The following is a 20,715-nucleotide window of genomic DNA, read 5'->3' as shown; positions in this document are numbered from 1 at the left end:
AGAGGGAGCTTTACTCTGTATCTAACCCCGTGCTGTACCTGCCCAGGGAGTGTTTGACGGGGACAGTGTAGAGGGAGTTTTATTCTGTATCTAACCCTGTGCTGTACCTGCCTGGGGAGTGTTTGACGGGGACAGTGTAGAGGGAGTTTTACCAGAGCAATCAGATTGATTGGAGATGGCAGGCATGGACTGTCAGGAGTGATGATATAATTTAAGAATCTTCTCACTGGCAAAGGTTCAGATTGCTGTTTTAGAACTAGATAATGTAGACTTTGACAAGCTATTTCTCCTAGAGCAGAACTATAGAACCACAGGGCACAGCCTGGACTTGGAAGACACTTAAATTAAAAAAAAAGTTTCAATGAGTGAGTGACCAATCTATGGAACAAGCTGCCTGGGGAGATGGTGAAAGCAGTTAGTATTGATGCATTCAAATGTAAATTCAGAAAATCACATTTTAGAGTACAGTAAATGAATAATTTGAGACGTGACATGTGCTGTATGTAACATGCTTGAGATGAACAGCTGACTTTGGTCCGATTGTTCCTAAAGCTCTTCACCACTGGGGGTTTTCCTCATCTCATGTCTGGGTCTGTTGTAGACCCATTGACAGAGATTGATCACGGTGATTAGTCAACAAATCTATTATCATTGTATCTTGTGACTACAAGGATGGTGAAGGTGAACGAGATGGAGCCTTGTCTTCTATCATCTTGTAATTCTTATGTACCCGATGGGAGTGTTTGATGGAAAATTGAAAAGGAGCTTTATTTGGTATCTAATTTGTGCTGTAGCTGCCTGGGAGTGTTTGATGGGACTGTGTAGAGGGAGCTTTATTATATATCTAATCTGTGATGTAGCTGCCTGGGAGTGCTTGCTAGAGTAGTGAAAAGGAGCTTTATTCTGTATGCAATCTGTTTTGTAGTTGACCTTGGAGTGCTTGATGAGACAGTGTACATAGTTTGTGACAAAAGGAGAGAGGGTGAAGTCTAGAATAGACTATCAGACGACAAGTATTTCCTCATCAAGACAGTGTAAGAAAACTGTCCCCTGTTACCTCAGTTGCTCCGGTTGATGGCAATTCAAAGTCGAAATAGCTACAGAGTAAAACCCAGTTAAATCTGTTAAAGTAGTGGAAAGACCTGATTCTGGATTTTAATTAGTTCCCAAGAGTCAGAGAATCATTTCTGAAACCCTTTCTGTAGTCCTAGCTTGGCTGCAGGCATTGTAAGGAATACTGTTAATTACCTCTAGAAATAACCCATCTGCGTCACAGAAACTATGCCACAGGCTCGGGGTGAATTTGAACTCTTCAGTTCTTGTTTTAGAATAAACAAAAAAGCTGGGCTGTTTTGCAGGGCACTCGATTCTATTTTGATCTCTGGAATTATTCAGTTTATTAAGAGGAGAGAATAAAAGAGATCGAGTTGGCTTTATTCCCAGCCGACCATCGGGGTGAACGAGCCATATTGGGGATTGAGAGATCTCCCGAACTTCCACTGTGAATCATTCCACAGCACTGCATTTTCACCATTCTCTTTTCCAATGAGAATTCCACTTTCAGGGATGCCAGTCCATCCCAGATTATAATATTTCCTTCCACTCCCCTTTGTGTCCAGTCTGTTCCTTGTAATCCTCGACATGTATGGTAGATGAACATTGTTAACTGAACACTAGATGTCCCCTCCTAATGGGAACAACACATTTGTAGCAACTACATGGCAACATCTTCTCTTGCATTGCTTTTTGTTTTTCTTCGACGAATATTCTAAAGGGCCTGGAAATGAAAGCACCTAGGTATTACCACACCAATTTGAGGGTTTTATTCGAACATTTCAATTCTCACTCTGCTGCTACCCTTGCCTTCCTCAGCCTGTAGCTCCTATCTGTTTCCCCGGCTCATTGTTAGGCCTTCACTCTTATAGATCACTGCACTCTTTTTCATTGAAGTGCATTTGAGATCAATAAAACATCAAAATGTTGCAACTTGTACTGAGGCTATTTATCCCCTTCTGGTTTTTCTCCCCTCATCTCCTGAAGGTGCTAACTTATCACACTTGCGTTATTCAAGACACATATAAACGCCCAAATCCCTTTATTTTGTCTCTTTATGTTGCCTCCCCTCACCCATATCTCAGATGGTGCTGAGCACTGGACCATTTGAGGCTGTTGCCACAACTGAAAATGGCTGTTTGGGTATGGTTTTTTTAAAATAAAGAATTTGTTGATTTACTCCCTTGGAGAGAACGGTTTGAAATGGTGGTTGATTAATAGCTTGCTCGGCTGTGACATGTGCACTTCATCCATGGTCATAACCATCATTATTCCGATAAAGCGGGTATTCGTACGGTGTGAGGGATTTGTGGGCTCCCACAACCCATACATTGACATTGTTGTGTCCAAATAACTCAAATTGTTATGGTAATAATGAACTGCTTTTATTTCCAGGCCCTCTGAAGTATTCCATCAAAGAATAACAAAAAGTAATGGGATTCTGTAACCAATATGATGAGGGGGAGGGTCACTTTTGCCCACTGGACATGAGTATCTCAAATTTGAACTCCTGCTTCAGTCAGTCCCAACGAGTGGAGACTGCCTTTGAATCTGGGTTGACATCCAGTGCATGTGGGCCTATTTTACATATTGTGGGAGCCCATTAAATCCTCTCGCTATATAGGACCAACTTCTCTGGACCTTTATAAAGATGTCATGGAAGGAGTATTCACATCAGACTATTAATCAGCCTGCGAGTCTTCTCATTACTCCACACTCCAAGGGAAGAGTACAAAGATATGAAAACTGCAACATGCTAAGTGGAGGCCAATAATCTTGGTAACATGGGCCACACTGCATGGAGTTGTCAAGAGGGCAGCATCAAATAAGAAAAATAAACTCACATTTCCTTAACCTCAAATACATTCTTTGGGTGAACATTTACTAAGAGAATTGAGTGGCTCCTTTGAGAAATATAAGAAAGAATTTGCATTTATGTAGCGCCTTTCACAACCTCAGGACACCCCCAAGACGCTTTACAACCAATGAAGTACTTTTGAAGTGTCATAAATTGGAGGAAGCACGGCAGCCGATTTGCGCACAGCAAGCTCCCACTAACAGCAACATGATAATGACCAGATAAACTTTTTTTTCAGTTATGTTGGATGAGGGATAAACATTTGTCAGGGCACCGGGAATAACTCCTCTGCTCTTCTTCAAAATAGTGCCATCGGATTTTTTATATCCACCTAAGAGAGTAAGCAGGGCCTTGGTTTAATGTCACGTCTAAAAGACATCACCTCTAAACGTCACATCCAAAAGACATCTGGGAATGGCGCGGTGGTTAGTGGTGCAGCCTCACAGCTCCAGCGACCTGGGTTCAGTTCTGGGTACTGCCTGCGTGGAGTTTGCAAATTCTCCCTGTGTGGATTTCTGCCGGGTGCTCCAGTTTCCTCCCACAGTCAAAAACTTGCAGGGTTGGTAGGTAAATTGGCCATTGTAAATTGCCCCTAGTATAGGTAGGAGAATGGTGGATATGTGGTAGGGAAAATGGGGTTAATGTAGGATTAGTATAAATGGGTGGTTGCTGGTCAGCACAGACTCAGTGGGCCGAAGGGCCTGTTTCAGTGCTGTATCTCTCCATGACCTTTAATAGTGCAGCACTGGGAGCATCAACTTTGATATTTGCATTTGAGTCTCAGGAGTGGGATTTGAACCCACAGGCTTCTGGCTCAGAAGGTAACAGTGCTACCCACTGAACCATGGCTAACCTTCTAGTCCAAATGTCCTGCTGGTGCAGTAGGTGGGGGGGGGGAGTTGGTGGTGATCTTCTGGGGCTGATGTACACAATTGGAACTGAGCTGGGAGGGTGAGGTGGTCTGCTGGAGAGGCGGGGGAAGGGGAGTTGCTGGTATTTTGTTGGCGCTACATTGGCATCCAGCATTTTTGATGAGCAGGCACTTCATATCAAAAAGATAAAAGAAAATTTGAAGAAGAAAAGAAATCATCAGATGGTCTAAAAGCCTGGCAGCTCGGTGCACTCCATGCCTGGGCAAGGTGCCAATCCCTTGGTATCACGCTTCAAACATTGTTAATTAATCTTACCGTGAGCTGCTCTACAGGCCCTCGGACCAGCAAGAAATGGAACATTTAATCATTCGTTCAAAGCATCTCTGAAGGAAAAAGAGCTGAAAGTTATCCTGTTTATGGTGGTTTTGCTGATGTGGTTTTCATCTTTGGAGAAACAACCTATAATTTAATGCAACCTCTTCCCCCTTCCCTCTTCTGCTCAGGGCACTGACTCTTGCTGGGTATGATGTGCCCTGGCAACCATCCAAAACTTTGCCCATTATTCATGAGCAAGCCGTGAGTGCTGCTGGCAGGCTGTTCAACCATGAGAGCATCCTTACTGAGTCCAAATGGGTTGTTGCCAGTGTCCACACACGATCACTTCCCAGGCAAAGGTCATTGCATAAGAATCAGGCACAGGAATCCTGGCTGGTTTCCCCTCCCTTTCTCCGTAGGGCATTTGCACAGGAGGGGTGGGAGGAGGGGGGGGGGGGGGGGTGGGGGGAGGAGGGGAGCATGAATGTTCAGAGTGTTCGAAATTTCCATCCAAATTATTGAAAGTTAGCAGACGGATACAAAAAGCAATCAGAAAGGCTTGTGGAATGTTGGTCTTTATCTGAAGGAGTCGGTAATACAGAAAGGGAGGAAGTTATGCTTGGGTTCTACACAGCCATGGCCAGGGGACACAGATTTAAGGTTTTGTGCAAGAGATACGGGGGAATGTGAGGAAGAACTTTTTTATGCAGTGAGTGATAATGAGCTGCCGACAAGGGTGGTGGAAGTCAAGATGGTCAACGATTTCAAAAGAAAATTGGATGGGCACTTGAGGGAAATAAACTTGCAGGACTACGGGGATAGGGCAGGGGAATGGGACTGATTGGATTGCTCTGCAGAGAGCCAGCATGGACTTGATGGGCTGAATGGGCTCCTTCTGTGCCGTAATGACTCTCTTAAAGGAGAAAGTGCACTAGATGTTCCCCTGATGAGATGCCTAGTCACACAGAACATGGGCCGACATCCTTTGGCAAAGAGCAACAGGATCATTGCAAGTTATAGAGGTATTAGAAGATGCTTAGTAGAAGAGAGGCGGTCTTTTAAATGGACTGCTTACCCATCTTAAAATAATACTGTATTTAAACATGTTGAAAGTACTTTAAATATTTCCAATAAATTCACTGGAAAATTTGTCCTGAGATGAACTGAGAGGAGCACAGAAATCTAGGCTGACAATCCAGTGCAGTGTTGAGGGCATGCTGCACTGTCGGTGGGACTGTCTTTCGGATGAGATGTTAAACGGAGGCCACTGTCTGACCTCTCAGCTGGAGGTAAAAAGGTAAAAGATCCCACGGCACTATTCGAAGAAGAGCAGGGGAGTTCTCCCCAGTGTCCTGGCCAATATTTATCCCTCAACCAACATCACTAAAACAGATTATCTGGTCATTATCAGATTGCTGTTTGTGAAATCTGACTATGCGGAAATCAGCTGCTGTGTTTCTAACATTACAACGGCGACTGCACTTAAAAAGTACTTCATAGGCTGTAAAGTGCTTTGGAATGTCCTGAAATCATGAAAGGTGCTATATAAATGCAAGTCTTTATTTTTCTTTAACTGTCTACCTTGGCTGCTGAAGCCCTCATTCATGCCTCTGTTATCTGCAGGTTCAACTTTTCCAATGTCCTCCTGGCCAGCCTATCAACCACACTCCATTCTGGATTAGGCCATTTTTATTAATAAACTTGAGGTCATCCAAAACTCTGCTGCCCTGCATCCTAACTCCCATCAAGTCCCGTTCACCCCTCACCCCTGAGCTCGCTGACCTACATTGGCTCATGGTCCAGCCAAATTTAAAATTCACATCCTTGTGTTCAAATCCCTCCATGGTCTCACCCCTCCCTATCCCTGTCACCTCCTCCAGCCCTACAGTCTTCCGTACTTCTCCAATTCTGGCCTCATGCACCGCCAACCTCCTTCACTCCACCATTTCTTCAGCTGTCTAGGCCCTAAACTCTGGAATTCCCTCCCTAAACCTTTTCATCTCTCTCTTTCAACCTTTAAGACGTTCCTTAAAACCTACCTCTTTGACCAAGGTTTTGGTCACCTGTCATCTCCCATCTTTGGCTGTTTTCTGGTTAGGCTCATGTGAACTTATGAACATACGAATTAGGAGGAGAAGTCGGCCACTCGGCCCCTCGAGCCTGCTCCGCCATTCAACAAGATCATGGCTGATCTGATTGTAACCCCAATAACCTTTCACCCCCTTGCTTATCAAGAATCTATCTATCTTTTACTTAAAAATATTTAAAGACTCTGCTTCCACTGCCTTTTGAGGAAGAGAGTTCCAAAGACTCACAATGCTCTGAGAATAAATTTCTCCTCGTCTCTGTCTTAAATGGGCAACCCCTTATTTTTAAACAGTGACCCCTAGTTCTAGATTCTTCCACAAGAGGAGACATGCTTTCCACATCCACCCTGTCAAGACCCCTCAGAATCTTATATGTTTCAATCACGTCACCTCTTACTCTTCTAAACTTCAGTGAATACAAACCCAGCCCGTCCAACCTTGCCTCATAAGAAAACTCGCCCATTCCAGGTATTAGTCTAGTAAACCTTCTTTGAACTGCTTTCAACACATTTACATCCTTCCTTAAATAAGGAGACCAATACTGTACACAGTACTCCAGATGTGGTCTCACCAATGCCCTCTATAACTGAAGCATAACCTCACTACTTTTGTAATCAATTCCCCTCGCAATAAACGACAACAGTCTATTAGCTTTCCTAATTACTTGCTGTACCTGCATACTAATCTTTTGTGATTCATGCACTAAGATACCCAGAGCCTTAGGATGTTTGCATGTAGGATTGAAAGCTCTGCAGAGAGTGCTGTTGAGAAAGAAGGTCTACATTCACCCTCTCCTCCAACACTCCTAGTGATGTTCGTGAACCACCCAGCTCAGAGCGGCCTGAGCAACTGCCTACCAGAAAAGATCTTACCTGTTGGCGGCAAATCTCTGTGATATATAGCCTCCTGGGATTTGTGTAACAATGTACCCCCAGAAGAAAGATCCGTGAATCATTCCCACTGTCTCCGGGTCCCAATTGAATCTAGCTTTCTAGAGAAAAAGAAGGAAATGGATTAGATTTTTTTTCATACCCCTCTCCTCTTCTCACAGATGACAGCCATGGCTCAGTGAATAGCACCCTCACCCTCGAGGCAGAAGGTCGTGGGTTTCAATCCAGGAATTTGAACGCAAGATCCAGGCTGCCACTCCACTCCTAGTGCAATACTGAGGGAGTGACTGCACTGTCTGAGGCTCTGTCTTTTGGATGAGACGTTAAACCAAGGCTCTGTCTGCCTTCTCAGGCAGACGCAAAAGATCCCGTAGCACTATTTCGAAGAAATGCAGAGGTGTTCTCCTCAGCGTCCTGGCCAATATTTCACCCCTCAACCACAGATGATCACTCAAAAACCGATGATCTGTCCATTACCTCACTGGGATCTTGCTGTGCACAAATTGGCTGCCCTGTTTCCTACAACAAAGGCCATACTTCAAAAGTACTTCAATAACTGTAAAGTGTTTTGGGACATCCTGAGATCGTGCTAGTACATTAACAGGGTATCTGATGAGAGGGGACTGACCTTAGAATATGTCAACACACTGGCATTCCACCAGTGGGGCCAATGGAAAACGATGTCTCTCAACCCGCAATTGGGGAAAGGCTTGGGACCGGACTACAGCTCTCTGCCCTCAGCCAATTTTGACACCTTGGGCATCCTTGTGGCTGCCACTGCTGCTCTCAATGATGCTGTAATTGCAGGGGCATCTTGATTAAATTTGGACAGCTAAGAGGTATGGCACAGACTGACAGGATGAGTCTCATCGAATCATACAGCATAGATGGAGGCCATTCGGCCCATCATACCTGTACCAGCTCTTTGAAAGAGCAATCCAATTAATCCCACTCCCCTTGTTCTTTCCCCATGGCCTTGCAATATTTTCATTTACAAGTATATATCTGATTCCCTTTTGAAAGTTACTATTGAATCGGCTTCCACCATCCATTCAGGCAGCACATTACACTTCTCTCTGTAAAACAAACATTGTCTTCATCTCCCCCTCTGGTTCTTTTGCCAGTTACCTTAGATTTGTGTCCTCTGGCTACCAACCTTCCTGCCAATAGAAACAGTTTTTCCTTGTTTACTCCAACAAAACCCTGCACAATTTTGAACACCTCTATTTAATCTCCTTTAACCTTCGCTGCTGCAAGGCAGTGGTTCTCAAACTGGGGTCTGTCCTTCCAGGGGACCACAACACAATCTAGCGGATGCAGGTGGGTAAGGTGTGAGCCTGGAGGCGGGAGCGGAATGTGATTGCCCCATGTATGGCGCAGATGGATGTCTCACATAGGAAGGGAATGCACTTGGCGAAATGCTGAGGGCGGCACGAAGATTGCCAGGTAGATTCACAGTTACCGAGACTGGTAGTGGGTGCCAGGTGAGTTCAGTCTTGTTCAAGAGTTGGAAAGTTATAAATATTCAAGTAATGCATACAGCACAGTGACAAGCAGGCACTTATATATGTAAGTAAATATCCATTTTCTTAAAAACATTATTAAACACTCTTTACATGCAGCACGTTCATGTTATGAGAATTATACAGTTTAGATGAGGGGTCTGTGATTACTAATCCATTTGAAAAGGGTCCTTCAACCAAAAAAGTTCAAGAACCACTGCGCTAAGGAGAACAATCCCAGCTTCTCTAATTTCCTCTCTCTCTGTTTAACTAATTCCCTGTGCACATCTCTCCGAAGGAAACACTTCTAAATTTACAGTTGGACTTAAGAACAAACCATTCTCATCAGAAATGTTCATTCACCCTTGCTGCTTCTGTGAGGCTCCCTTAGGTCGAATTGCAGAGTCATTTAGAGTCACAAAGCACAGAACGTGACTGAAGCAGAGAGCTGGCATGAACATGATGGGCCGAATGGCCTCCTTCTGCACTATGATCCTCAGAAAGTATCCATCAGAGACACTTTTATCAATCTACGGAGACTTACCCCCAAATAGATTCTTCCTGCAGACAATTCAGAACTATTTCTATTGTGGAACCATTAGCGTGGATATAGGACTAAGCATGCCTAAACTTTCAAAGAGCCAGCACAGGTAGAACAGACCGAATGGCCTCCTTCTCTGTTCTAAGTTTCTATGATTCTATAGTCACTGTCAAACAGGAATTTTCAACTCTTAGTACAGATGATCCACTTAAAATAATGACACATTCCCAGGAACCTTCTGTAAATATCAACAAAGAGACTGCCTGTAAATCACGACGCACTCCCAGGGAAACGCTACAAATATTGACATTGGGATCCTTTGCAATTATTCATCTACTCCCTCATATACATTGTCGGCTACCAAAGGAGAGCATTGCTAAGTGGTGAAAATGATTCCCTATATACGGCAATAGGAAGAAAGGTAAGTCAACAAACACAGAATACTACAGATCCTCACAGATAGACAAAGTTTAATATCTAGGGTATCCCGTAGGTTTGGTGGGGGTGGGTGGCGCTGCCATTTGGAAAGCAAAGCTGTGTGGGTTCAGCCAATGGAAGGGCATGGGACAAACACTAGTTAAAAGTTAGCATCAAAAGAGTGGAAGCTATTCTATTCCGCAGCATTACTAGCCCTCACCTCGTACTGTACAAGCCCCACCACCTCAGCAAATATGGAATAGGTGCAGTGTGACTGTTTTGCAAGTTGAGGATCAGTTAGAGAACCTGAGAGAAACATACACCCCATCCGATTGTAACAGGTTGTTCGCAATCTTGGTGTGTTATTTGGCTCTGAGTTGAGCTTTGACCCCTATATTCTCCCATTATGGAGAGCGCCTCCTTCCTCTTTCGTAACATCGTCCATCTCCGCCCCTGTGTCCGCTCATCTGGTGCTGAAACCCTCATCCATGCCTTTGTTAGCGCTAGACATGACTATTCCAATACTCTCCTGGCCGGTCTCCCATCTTCCACCCTCCCTAAGCTTGAACCTATTGAAAACTCTGCTGCCCGTACTCCAACTTGCACCAAGTTCTGTTCACCCACCATCCCCGTGCTCGCTGACCTACATTGGGTCCTCAAATTCTCATCCTTGTTTTCAAATCGCTCCGTGGCCTCACCCCCTTCTTATCCCTATAACCTCCTCCAACCCTACAAACCACCGCCCCCCCCGCCAAGATCTCTGCGCTCCTCCAATTCTGGTCTCTTCCACATCCCCGATTTTCTTTGCCCCCACCATTGGTAGCTGTGCCTTCACCTGTTTCGGCCTTAAGCTTTGGAATTCCCTCCCTAAACCTCTCAATTTCTCAGTCCTGACAATGTATCTCTTTGAGCAACCATTTGGATCACTTGTCCTAATATCACCTTATGTGGCTTGGTGTCAAACTTTGCTTGGTAACGCTCTTGTGAAGTTTGACTATGTTAAAGGCGCTATATAAATTCAGGTTGTTGCTGCTGTTGCCAGTTTCCTCCTACCTCCATGATGAGTTTCCCGTTGCTATAGACCGTGTTGTTGTTGACCATGCTAACGATAGCCACCCCAAGATTGCAGCGGATCCCGAAGGAGATGCAGAAGCCCAGGCCGCTCATCATGGCGATGATGTAACGCTTTGGCAGCCCAAAGCAGGTGCAATCCCAGATGGGCTTCCGTTTCTCCGGCACTCCCACCGCTCGACCATCCTCAGTCAGCTCGATGGTCTCTCCGACATTCTGCCGCTTCTCGAGGATTCTGTGTTGTTAAGTAAAACACATGGGAATTAATGCTTTAGGAAAAGTGGGATCAGGAACAAAGCGACCTCAGAGTTCACGCACACAAAACTTTGAAGGTGGTTGAACAAGTTGATAACAAAAAAAGCATATGGAATTGCTGGCTTGTTAAATAGAGTGATGGAGGAGAGATTTTACTTACCGGATGGTGGGTGGGTGGTCTTGTAGCACAGAGGAAGCCCAGAAGTCTGGGCTTCCCCGTATATTGTGGAGTTTTAACTCCAAAGTGTGCGACTTTTGGCCCTGACAGGTGCCCTGCACAGAAGGCAGCCTGAATGACATACTTGGCATGCAGCCAGGAGGGCAGCCCTCCAGAAGAGACCACATGACCAGGTAAATCCAATCGCCTAGCTCAGGTGCAGAGGTGCGGGGGAGCAGTCCAATCCCAGAGTGTAGAGGGGATTTGTATGGGGTGGTTTGATAGTGGGGGAGCCTGTGAAAGGAAGCCTTCCAGCTCCTCCTGGCCCACAAGCAGTGCTGTTCAAGCACTTATTTTCTCCATGAGGTATCTCACCTCACGGCAACTGCCAGGTTTCCAAAGAAGGCTAAATTCGAGGCTTCCAGTCTTATTATAACTTATATATAAAATGCCTGCCCACCTCCTGGGAGCAGGTGGTTGCCCGAACCTCAGTAAAAACAAGAAGTTGGCAGGTTGGAGTTTAATGCTTGACGTACTTGGAGTTTTTGCCCATTCAAACCCCTCACCTGCAACAAATCACATGGGCTCACCCATGTTAGAATTTCCCCCAGTGTGTAAGGATGTTATGCTAAACCTTTGTAAATTGCTGAATAGCTGGAGTATTGTGTCAAATTATAGGCACAACATTTTAGGAAGGATGTAAAGGCTTTGGTGCGGGAGCAGAGGAGATCTGCTGGAATGATATTAGGGTTGAGGGACTTGAGTTATGTGGAGAGACTGGAGAAGCTGAGATTGTTCTCCTTAAAGAAGTGAAGATTACGGGGGGGATACATTAGAGGTGTTCAAAACTATGGAGGGTTTTGATAGAGTAGATAGGGAGAAACTGTTTCCACTGGCAGGACGGTCAGTAACCAGAGGACACAGATTTAATGTAATTTCCAAAAGAACTCACAGAAGATGAGAAGAATTTTCTTTATGCCATGAGTTGTTGATGTGACAAGGCAGTGGAAGCAGATTCAATAGTAATTTTCAAAATGGAATTGGATAAATACTTGAAGGAGAAAAATTTATAGGGCTATGAGGAGAAAGTGGGACTAATTACATAACTCTTTCAAAGAGCTGGCACAGGCACGAAGGGACTGGCACAGCCGCCAATGGTGCGAAAAGGGAGAGGGCAATGAACAAGGGCCAGAGTCAGAGGAACAAAGTATTAAGGAGGCTGGGCAGAGGTTGTAGGAACTGAACTGTTTCCCAGCTAACTCAGCATAGACCAAGGAATCAAACAACTAGCTTCATGCCATACCAGGAATTGATTTTTACATAGAATTTACAGCACAGAAATAGGCTATTCCTCAGCCCAACTGGTCCATGCTGGTATTTATGCTGTACACGAGCCTCCTCCCATCCTACTTCATTTAACCCTATCAGCATATCCTATTATTCCTTTCTCCCTTTTTTAAAATCTAATTTCCTCTTAAATCCATCTATACTATTCACCTCAACCACTCCTGTGGTAGTGAGTTCCAAATTCTCACTACTCTCTGGATAAAAGAGGTTTCTCCTGAATTCCCTATTGGATTTATTAATGACTATTTTATATTAATGGCCCCTAGTTCTGATCTCCTCAACAAGCGATCTTCCATACGTCTATCCAATTAAACCTCTTCATCATTTTAATGGCCTTTACTAATTCATCCCCCACCCCCAGCCATCTCTTTTCTAAAGGCCACCAGGAGTTGGAATCAGTTTTCCTAACAAAAGTTTGCAACGTACAACATTTGGCACCAGGAATTGGCAAGAGAAGAAGGCAAATAAGCACATTTTAATGTGCCATTAACATGATGAGAATGACTCATTTCGACTGTTCTCCGAATAGATTTTATTTATGGTAAGAATAATCAATCTTGATACATGCAAGACTGCTTTGGAAAGACATGCCGGGCTTTAATCAGGATTAAGGGTGGATCAAGGCTCCCGTGAAACTGCAGATAAAAATAGCTACCTGGTAAATGCTTGTAGCACAGCCCGTCTAATCGTTGATTCAGCAACTCCATCTAAAATTAAACCAACAGAGCACACTCGCACAGTTCAATTTCTAGATAATTGGGCTGCCTCTCAACACCACTTGGCAATGGATTGATTACATTGTATGGGACAGTTGTTAAGCACTGGATATTTGAGGACAAAAATTATTCTCGGATTAGGAGTTTACGCACATTTGATGTGATGGGAAACAGCTTAGCCCATCACAATTCTCTGCAGTGAGAGTGCATGGAAAAGGATTTAGTTCACTGAAATCCTTTGTGATTGGGAAGACTTTGGGGTGTTGGAATTCAAAAGAATGGCAAGTGAATAAGAAAGTACAATGGGAGTCAATGGTTTGGTCCCTTAGAGTTCTTCAGTTTCGAAAGTTTTGGAGGGGATTTGGTGCATTGGAATGTACTGGACGAGTGAATGGGAAGGGGATTTGCCTATTGGAATGCAGTACAGTGGGAGTGAATGGGAAGAGATTTGGTCAATTGGAATGTAACAGTGCAAGTGAATGGGAAAGGGTTTGGTTCTTTGCAACATAATACAGTTTGAGCCATTGGCAAGCGATTTGTCAATTAGAATCTGATAAATTGGAGGGGCGTCCCCTCAGAAACATATCCCATATAAAGCATGATGGATGGACACATATGGAGCTAGCTTTTTGGCATCAATAATTTTTGGTAGTTCTCCTCGCATTCACTCTATGTTTGACATCATGAGCACAATGTTTAAGGTGGGTATCTTACCAAAGACAGAGAATTATTTGTCATCTCAAAAACCAATGTAACAAATGTGCCCCTGTGAGTTACAATGCAGTAGTTTTGAATGCCAGTTCCACATGGCATATCCTCCAGTCAGGTTAGTATCAATATTCTTTTAGGCGACTCAAGCATCTGTTTTGAACAGCAACTGGCATGAGGCAGCAGAGATCAGTAGAAGGAGCATGAAACGGAAAAGGCATTAAACTTTCAGAAGAAATCACTGGTAAAGAACCCAATGTTTTTATTAATTGACCACTTTTACCGTGGCTGAGATGTCTATAGTTGTATCTAGATGTAATAAGACTCTGTGTCACTGCACCACTTGAAGTTGTGAAACTTCTCTGGACTTCTATGCAGCTGTGTATCTATTATGTCTGCGTGGTCTACAGAGATCACAGACGTACTTCATCACTCTATTAAATTACACAGACTAGGGTTGTATTGCCCGCGAGTTAGAAGGTTGAGGGGTGGTTTGACCAAAATCTTCAAGATATTAAGTGGAACTGATAGGATAGAGAGAAACTAGTTCCACTGATTGGAGCATCTAGGATTAGGGGAACATATCCTAAACATTAGAGCCAGACCGTTCAGGAGTAAAATAAAAGCAAAATACTGCAGATGCTGGAAATCTGAAATAAAAACAAGAAATGCTGGAAATACTCAGCATGTCTGGCAGCATCTGTGGAGAGAGAAGCAGAGTTAACGTTTCAGGTCAGTGACCCTTCATCAGGAAGTTTGGAAACACTTCTACACACAGAAAGTCATAGAGGTTTGAAAGTCTCTTCTACAAATGGCAATTGATGTTAGATCAATTGTTAATTTTAAAACTGAGATTGATACATTTTTGTTTACCAAAGGTATTAAGGGATATGGGAATAGGCGGGTATATGGAGTTAGGTCACAGATCATTGAATGGAAGAAAGTCTCGAAGGGCTAAATGGCCTCCTCTTGTTCCTGTGTTCACACAACAGCTTCCAAATACTTAATTTCTTTAAATCTTCAATTCAGATTCTATCCCATGACTGGGATCTGGATATAATTGTCTGCACTCATGCACTACCCAGAATCTATTTCCAGAGAAAAGGCTTCCATGCTTTGAATATATGTAAATGTCAACACAGCTGGCCAAACAAGTGACTCATTCCTACACTGCGAATCTGATCCACCCAACATATCGAAGAGCGATGACTTGGATGGCTGCTAAAGATCTTAGATGTGACATTAAGCCATGGCTGATGAATTCCAATACATGATCCAAACTACAATACAATTTGGACCAATTGTAGAATTATACAGCTGAGAAGAAGGCCATTTGGCCCATCATGCCTGTGCTGGCTGTTTGAAATCAGAGCTGTCCAGTTAGTCCCACTCCCCTGCTGCAGAATCATAGAACCCAACAGTATACTAAAAATACACTTTGATGCCTGGAACATTTGAAGGCTGTCCTGCTGTCTGTCCCACAAGATTTGAGCAAATTATTCATGATAAGCTACCTTCTGCATGAATTAGCCATGTGGTGTGGAATCAGAGGAAAGCTGCCAGTAGAAGGATTTAGAGGAAGGTCTTAGTCATGTCGGCTGCTGAGCCTTCTGCTCATTCGCAGGCAATGCAATTTGCTGCAGTCTAGAAAGAAAAGCAGCTCTTAAACCACTGCCATGGGAGAGGATGCAAAAGTCAAACTACAAACGAGAACATAGGATCAGGAGCAGGCCATTCAGCCCCTCAAGTCTGTTGGATTACATCAGGGCTGATCCGTATCTTAACTTCATCTATCTGCCTTGCCTAACAAAAATCTCTGCTTTTTTTTGAGAGCTTGCTGTGCACAAATTGGCTACATTAGTCTTTTCTTTCAAGTATGTATTCAATGCCTACTTGAAACTTGCTATTGAATCTACTTCCACCACCCTTTCATGCAGTTGTAAGAAATCAGAGTTACAAGGGGTCATTCCACTATCTGGCTCGCCCAGTGCCATCACAGGGGAAATATCCTGGGAAATCAGGGGCATGCAGCCCATTCCTGTGGTACATTTCCTGAGACCACTGCTCCATATTGGGAGCGTCAGAACACAGAATCATCCTTGAAAATCACTATTGCCTTTCTCTAACCCCCAAATCCTAGTGGCTTTCAAAGGGCCAAGCCAACAGCCCTCTTAAACTTTACCTAACTGGCTATTCTTCACATGTGGGTGTCAGGGCACTATTCAACCATGGTGGAATTTAAATTCAATTAATCAATCCAAAAATTGAATTGTAAGCTCGTCTCAGTAATGGTGCCATGAAACTATCAATTGTTGTTAAAAACCCATCTGGTTCGCTAATGCCCTTTAGAGAAGGAAATCTGTTGTCTTTACCTGGTCTGGCCTATATGTGACTCCAGACCCACAGCAATGTGGTTGACTCTTAACTACCCTCTGAAATGGCCTAGCAAGCTTCTCAGCTGTCAAGGGAAATTAGGGATGGGCAAAAAATGCTGGCCTTGCCAATGATACCCACATCCCATGAAAGAATAAAAAAAAATCATCACACCAGTAATTGTCGGGCTTCATCTCAACAATGACTCCCACCAGATCACATGTCCACTCAGATCCAAATTTGTGCAGAACTTCTCAATTTCAGCCATGCGATGGATAATATCCACAACAATCTCTTGATTCCAATGCTGAAGCCATTGAAACTTTGTGCTCCATTTCCGCATCCCCTTCTTCCAAATAGCAACATGATTAGGGTGCAGGTAGGGCTGCTGCAGACTTTGATTCTCAGAATGCCATTTTAACGTCTTTTGCTCTATGATCATCTTGTGTTGATAAAATTGCAAATGACTACACTCCACAATTTGAAGAGATTGATTAGAAAAATACGATCCAACTTCCAGATGTCTCCATCTCTGTATCTGATCATTAGTGACAACAAGCCCATTATAAGGACACAAATTATGTACACACAATCTCCCAAACCCCATATTCACAATTACAGATTCATTTTATCTCTGCACTTTTTTTTATTCGTTCAGGCATTGTGGCCATTACTGTCCATCCCTAATTGCCCTTGAGAAGGTGGTGAGCTGCCTTCTTGAACCACTGCAGTCCTTAGGTAGGTATGCCAATAGTGCTGTTAGGAAGGGAGTTCCAGGATCTTGACCCAGCGACAGTGATGGAACAGTGATATAGTTCCAAGTCAAGATGATGTGTGGCTTGGAGGGGAACTTGCAGGTGGTGGTGTTCCCATGTATCTGCTGCCCTTGTCCTTCTAGGTGGTAGAGTCCGCGGGTTTGGAAGGTGCTGTCGAAGGAGCTTTGGTGAGTTGCTTTAATATTACATGAGTGAAATCATTCTATACAGGATATTAAATTACCATTACCCAGATGGATATTATCACACACATTCTTGTCATCAAATTTCTGACAAAATCTCAGATCAATTTCCGTTGAATTTAGTAACCCTGTGCCAGTCCCCAAAGATCCCAAGGTAGCATCAAACAATCACAAAAAGAACCACAGCTGCCTGTGGAGTTAACTTCTTTGCACTTGAAGACAAACCTAGGCATCATCAATCAATGTCAGCTTGTGGCAGCTTTTTGCAGCCTTGAAGTAAACTTAAAAAACTTGTTACCAAATAAAGAGCCAAACTGTTACTTTTACAAAATCTGTGTGCATTTAAAACAGCAGGAATCATTAGCAATCCCTCTATTAAATTTAAATAGTCTGTGAAACAATTTTGTAGTACTATTCAACTACAAGATGTCTTCTGATCGTTATCATACACACAGCAGAAGCAATCACCTCTTTTCTTTTTCCCTTGGTCACACATTCCAGAAGCACCAAGATAATTAAACAATCACAGTCACCTCAAATCATTGACTCCTTAGCATTGGTCATAAATTTTTTAAAAAGTCAATTACTTATGTGACAATTTCATGTCCATTAGAGTCCATTATTAAGGAAGAGTTTAGAAGACTGAGGGGTGATCCTATTGAAGCATACAAGATTCTGAGGGGGCTTGACAGGGTAGATGTTGAGAAGATGTTTCCACTAGTGGGGGAATCTCGAACTAGGGGACATAGTTACAGAATAAGGGGACACCCATTTAAAACTGAGATGCGAAGGAATTTCTTCACTCAGAGGGTAGTGAATGTCTGGAATTCTCTACCCCAGAGAGTTGTGGAGGCTAGATCACTGAAAATGTTTAAAGAGGATGTAGATAGATTTTTGAAATATCAGGGAGTTGAGGGCTATGAGGAGCTGGCACGAAAGAGGAGTTGAGGTCTGGGACAGATCAGACCGTAATCAAAGTTTGTTTTTCTGCATGAAATAGATAAATCACTCAATAATTCCAATTTAATTCAGGCCAATATCTTACTAACCAAACACAATACAGCTTGAAAAAGAGGGCGGAGCCACAGCTAGTGTCACGGTGACATTCCCACATGCTTACAAAAAAAATATAGAAAAAGGTGAAGGGAACGCTGAAAATTCAGTGGAGAGTTCCAGTCCTTTTCTCAGTTAACCTTTGGGAACTGTTGTAATAGCCTCTCTCAACATTTTCAACGTTCCAAGTCCCATTCCGCATTCCTTTGGACCATGTTTACAAATCCCACATTTTAATCCAAAGTTTTCCCCAATTCTGGGTGTCCGCTATCCAAAATTTAAATGAACACACTCAACAATCACATTCACACCTTCTTACTTCCATGCAACTTAGAATTATTGATCCCAGTATTGCGTTATGAACACCAATTGGCACATTGTATGCAATATTCCCTGGGTTTAAGCCCAAGGAGCATTCACAGTTTCAACCAGTCTGGAACCAAAAACATGACTTAAGTTTCTCAAAAATAACACACATGGAGCAAACAATTAATACTCAAAACAGCACACACTAGTCCAGCAAAGATAAGACCTCCGAAGAAGGGTCACTGACCCGAAACGTTAACTCTGCTTCTCTTTCCATACATGCCTGCTGAGTGGTTCCAGCATTTCTTGTTTTTATTAAAGATAAGACTGCAATGGGTTAATGGGAACAGTGGGTGATGCTCACACTGAAAATAAACATAATCCAAATTCTTTTTAGACAGTCTTTCATTCGCAGATCAGAAAACATACCCAGACTCTCAGAAACTGAAAACAAAGTGTCTTTTCCTCTTAAATTAAATAGCGAACATTTTGCCTATTTCATTCGCACAGCAACTTGAACTTAAACTGTGCACTTTTTAACTTCTTTTTCTTCTCCCAAACCCTTTTTTCCTAACCCAGGGCCTGTTATGGAACTCTTTTACAGCATTTGTATTGCTGGACTCCATGTCCTCCTGCATAACCTCTTTTCTTCCTATATGCCCTGTAGTGTTACCTTCATGACCTCCTTGGGGAATGGAAGTTTCATAGCAAGCTCGTGCCTGGTCTACCAGAATGTGCCGCTTCCACTGTTCGTGTTACCAGAAGGTCAGGTGAGCAGCTGGAGAGTAACAAGTGACTGAGAAGCGAAGAGGTATCTAATTGCTCTTACTCTGTACCTAATATCACCACTCGCACCATGCATCTTTGGGATTGCGAGGTCAGAGAAGATAATAAGGGTGCAGAAGAGACCAATGGTCATACTCCCTGTCACAAAGTTTCCTTATCAACTTTCAGATCTGGGGAATCCTCCGAACACCAGTAGGTTTCATCAATTTGTGTTGCCACTGAGAATGAGGTAATATCTGCTGCCTCCCTTCCCAGGATGTCGGGAGGTAGGGGCCCCTCTGATCACTCCGCTCGCCTGGGTCTCTGCCAACTTCACATGTTACAATTTAGATATTCCTTTCTCTAAACCATGATTCCTGTTCTGCAAGATACTGATCCAGTGTCAAAACAGTCCAAGCTGCTCCGAGTGTCTGTAATCACCAGATTTCTACCTTTTTTCCCTGACTGCCACTAACTGCTGTATAAGTTCGGCAACTTCTTTCTTTCTGGCCTCAGCTTCTTCTCCCAACTTCTGAATTCTCAGCAACGCTAATGCCTTCTATTTATTACTTTTGAAAACTAACACTTTTTTTTAGCTGGACACTTTGCACTAAGGACTGTCGTGCCTCCATCCTCAGCCTCTTTCAGATTCAACCCATTTATTAAAAAATGACCAGACCTTATCCAGAATAATCCCTGGTCCTCCCATTGTTAACTAGAGATCTCTATAGGTCGTGACTGTTAATTGTATATTAATTGTGTTTAACTATATATGCAGTTGGAGGGCATTAATTGGGATTTTACTTGAGCACAATTAAAAAGGTACTTATTGAAACAGCATATGGTTGAGTTCGGAGGTATAAGCTTGTATTATTTCACTCTGTAAATAAATATAAGACTGAGTAAAGATGGCTCCAGTATCATCCTTCACCAATTGGCTTTCTGGACCCCTAAGAGAATACTCACCCCCTCAAACTGATGTGTGGGAAACACTTCCTCAAAAGAACTCCAACTTATTGAAACTCAAAAATATCATGTTGGGTTCATGAGATGTTAGACTGGTTTCTTGTTCCAAGTCACTTGGTTACTTTAAATACTGGAGTACGCATGCATAAGTTGTAATGATGCAGAATCAGGTCTTTAATGAGACATTACACTTCACGATTCCAGTATGTGTTCACAGATCTTTTTTTGAGCTCATAATACAAGACCCAATATGAGTACTCAGGTCTCACAATTCCAGTATGGGTACAGTATACAGTGATTCACTCACACCTCTAAGACTAATTCCACCTTTGATCTCTACATTTCATGCATACTCTGACTGAATCATCGTACATCAAAGATATATACAAGTGATGTGAGAATAACAACCTGGAAACAACAAAATGCACTTAACTCTTCTCAAACACGTCTCATCCTTCTGTTATGATGGCCCATTTCAGTTCCATGATTATATTGCCCTCACAAA

General features: G+C 43.2%; 1 protein-coding gene across 1 annotated transcript in view; it reads right to left on the bottom strand.

Annotated features, from left to right (window-relative positions):
* Nucleotides 1-16,604, bottom strand: part of LOC137353548 (vesicular glutamate transporter 1-like) — a 34,347-nt gene extending 17,743 nt beyond the window's left edge. The window contains exons 1-7 of the mRNA XM_068019915.1: nt 16,375-16,604; nt 14,959-15,069; nt 13,796-13,847; nt 13,021-13,072; nt 11,022-11,226; nt 10,589-10,841; nt 7,058-7,176 (exon numbers count right to left, since the gene is read on the bottom strand). Of these exons, the coding sequence (XP_067876016.1) occupies nt 7,058-7,176; nt 10,589-10,841; nt 11,022-11,226; nt 13,021-13,072; nt 13,796-13,847; nt 14,959-15,069; nt 16,375-16,604 (1,022 nt within the window). The remainder of the gene's footprint in view (nt 1-7,057; nt 7,177-10,588; nt 10,842-11,021; nt 11,227-13,020; nt 13,073-13,795; nt 13,848-14,958; nt 15,070-16,374) is intronic.
* Between the last annotated feature and the right edge of the window lie 4,111 nt (nt 16,605-20,715).

The sequence above is a fragment of the Heterodontus francisci genome, chromosome 41, assembly GCF_036365525.1.
Source record: "Heterodontus francisci isolate sHetFra1 chromosome 41, sHetFra1.hap1, whole genome shotgun sequence".
NCBI lineage: Eukaryota > Metazoa > Chordata > Chondrichthyes > Heterodontiformes > Heterodontidae > Heterodontus > Heterodontus francisci.
The sequence above is the reverse complement of the archived record's forward strand: the minus strand, read 5'-3'. Positions and strand labels throughout refer to the sequence as shown.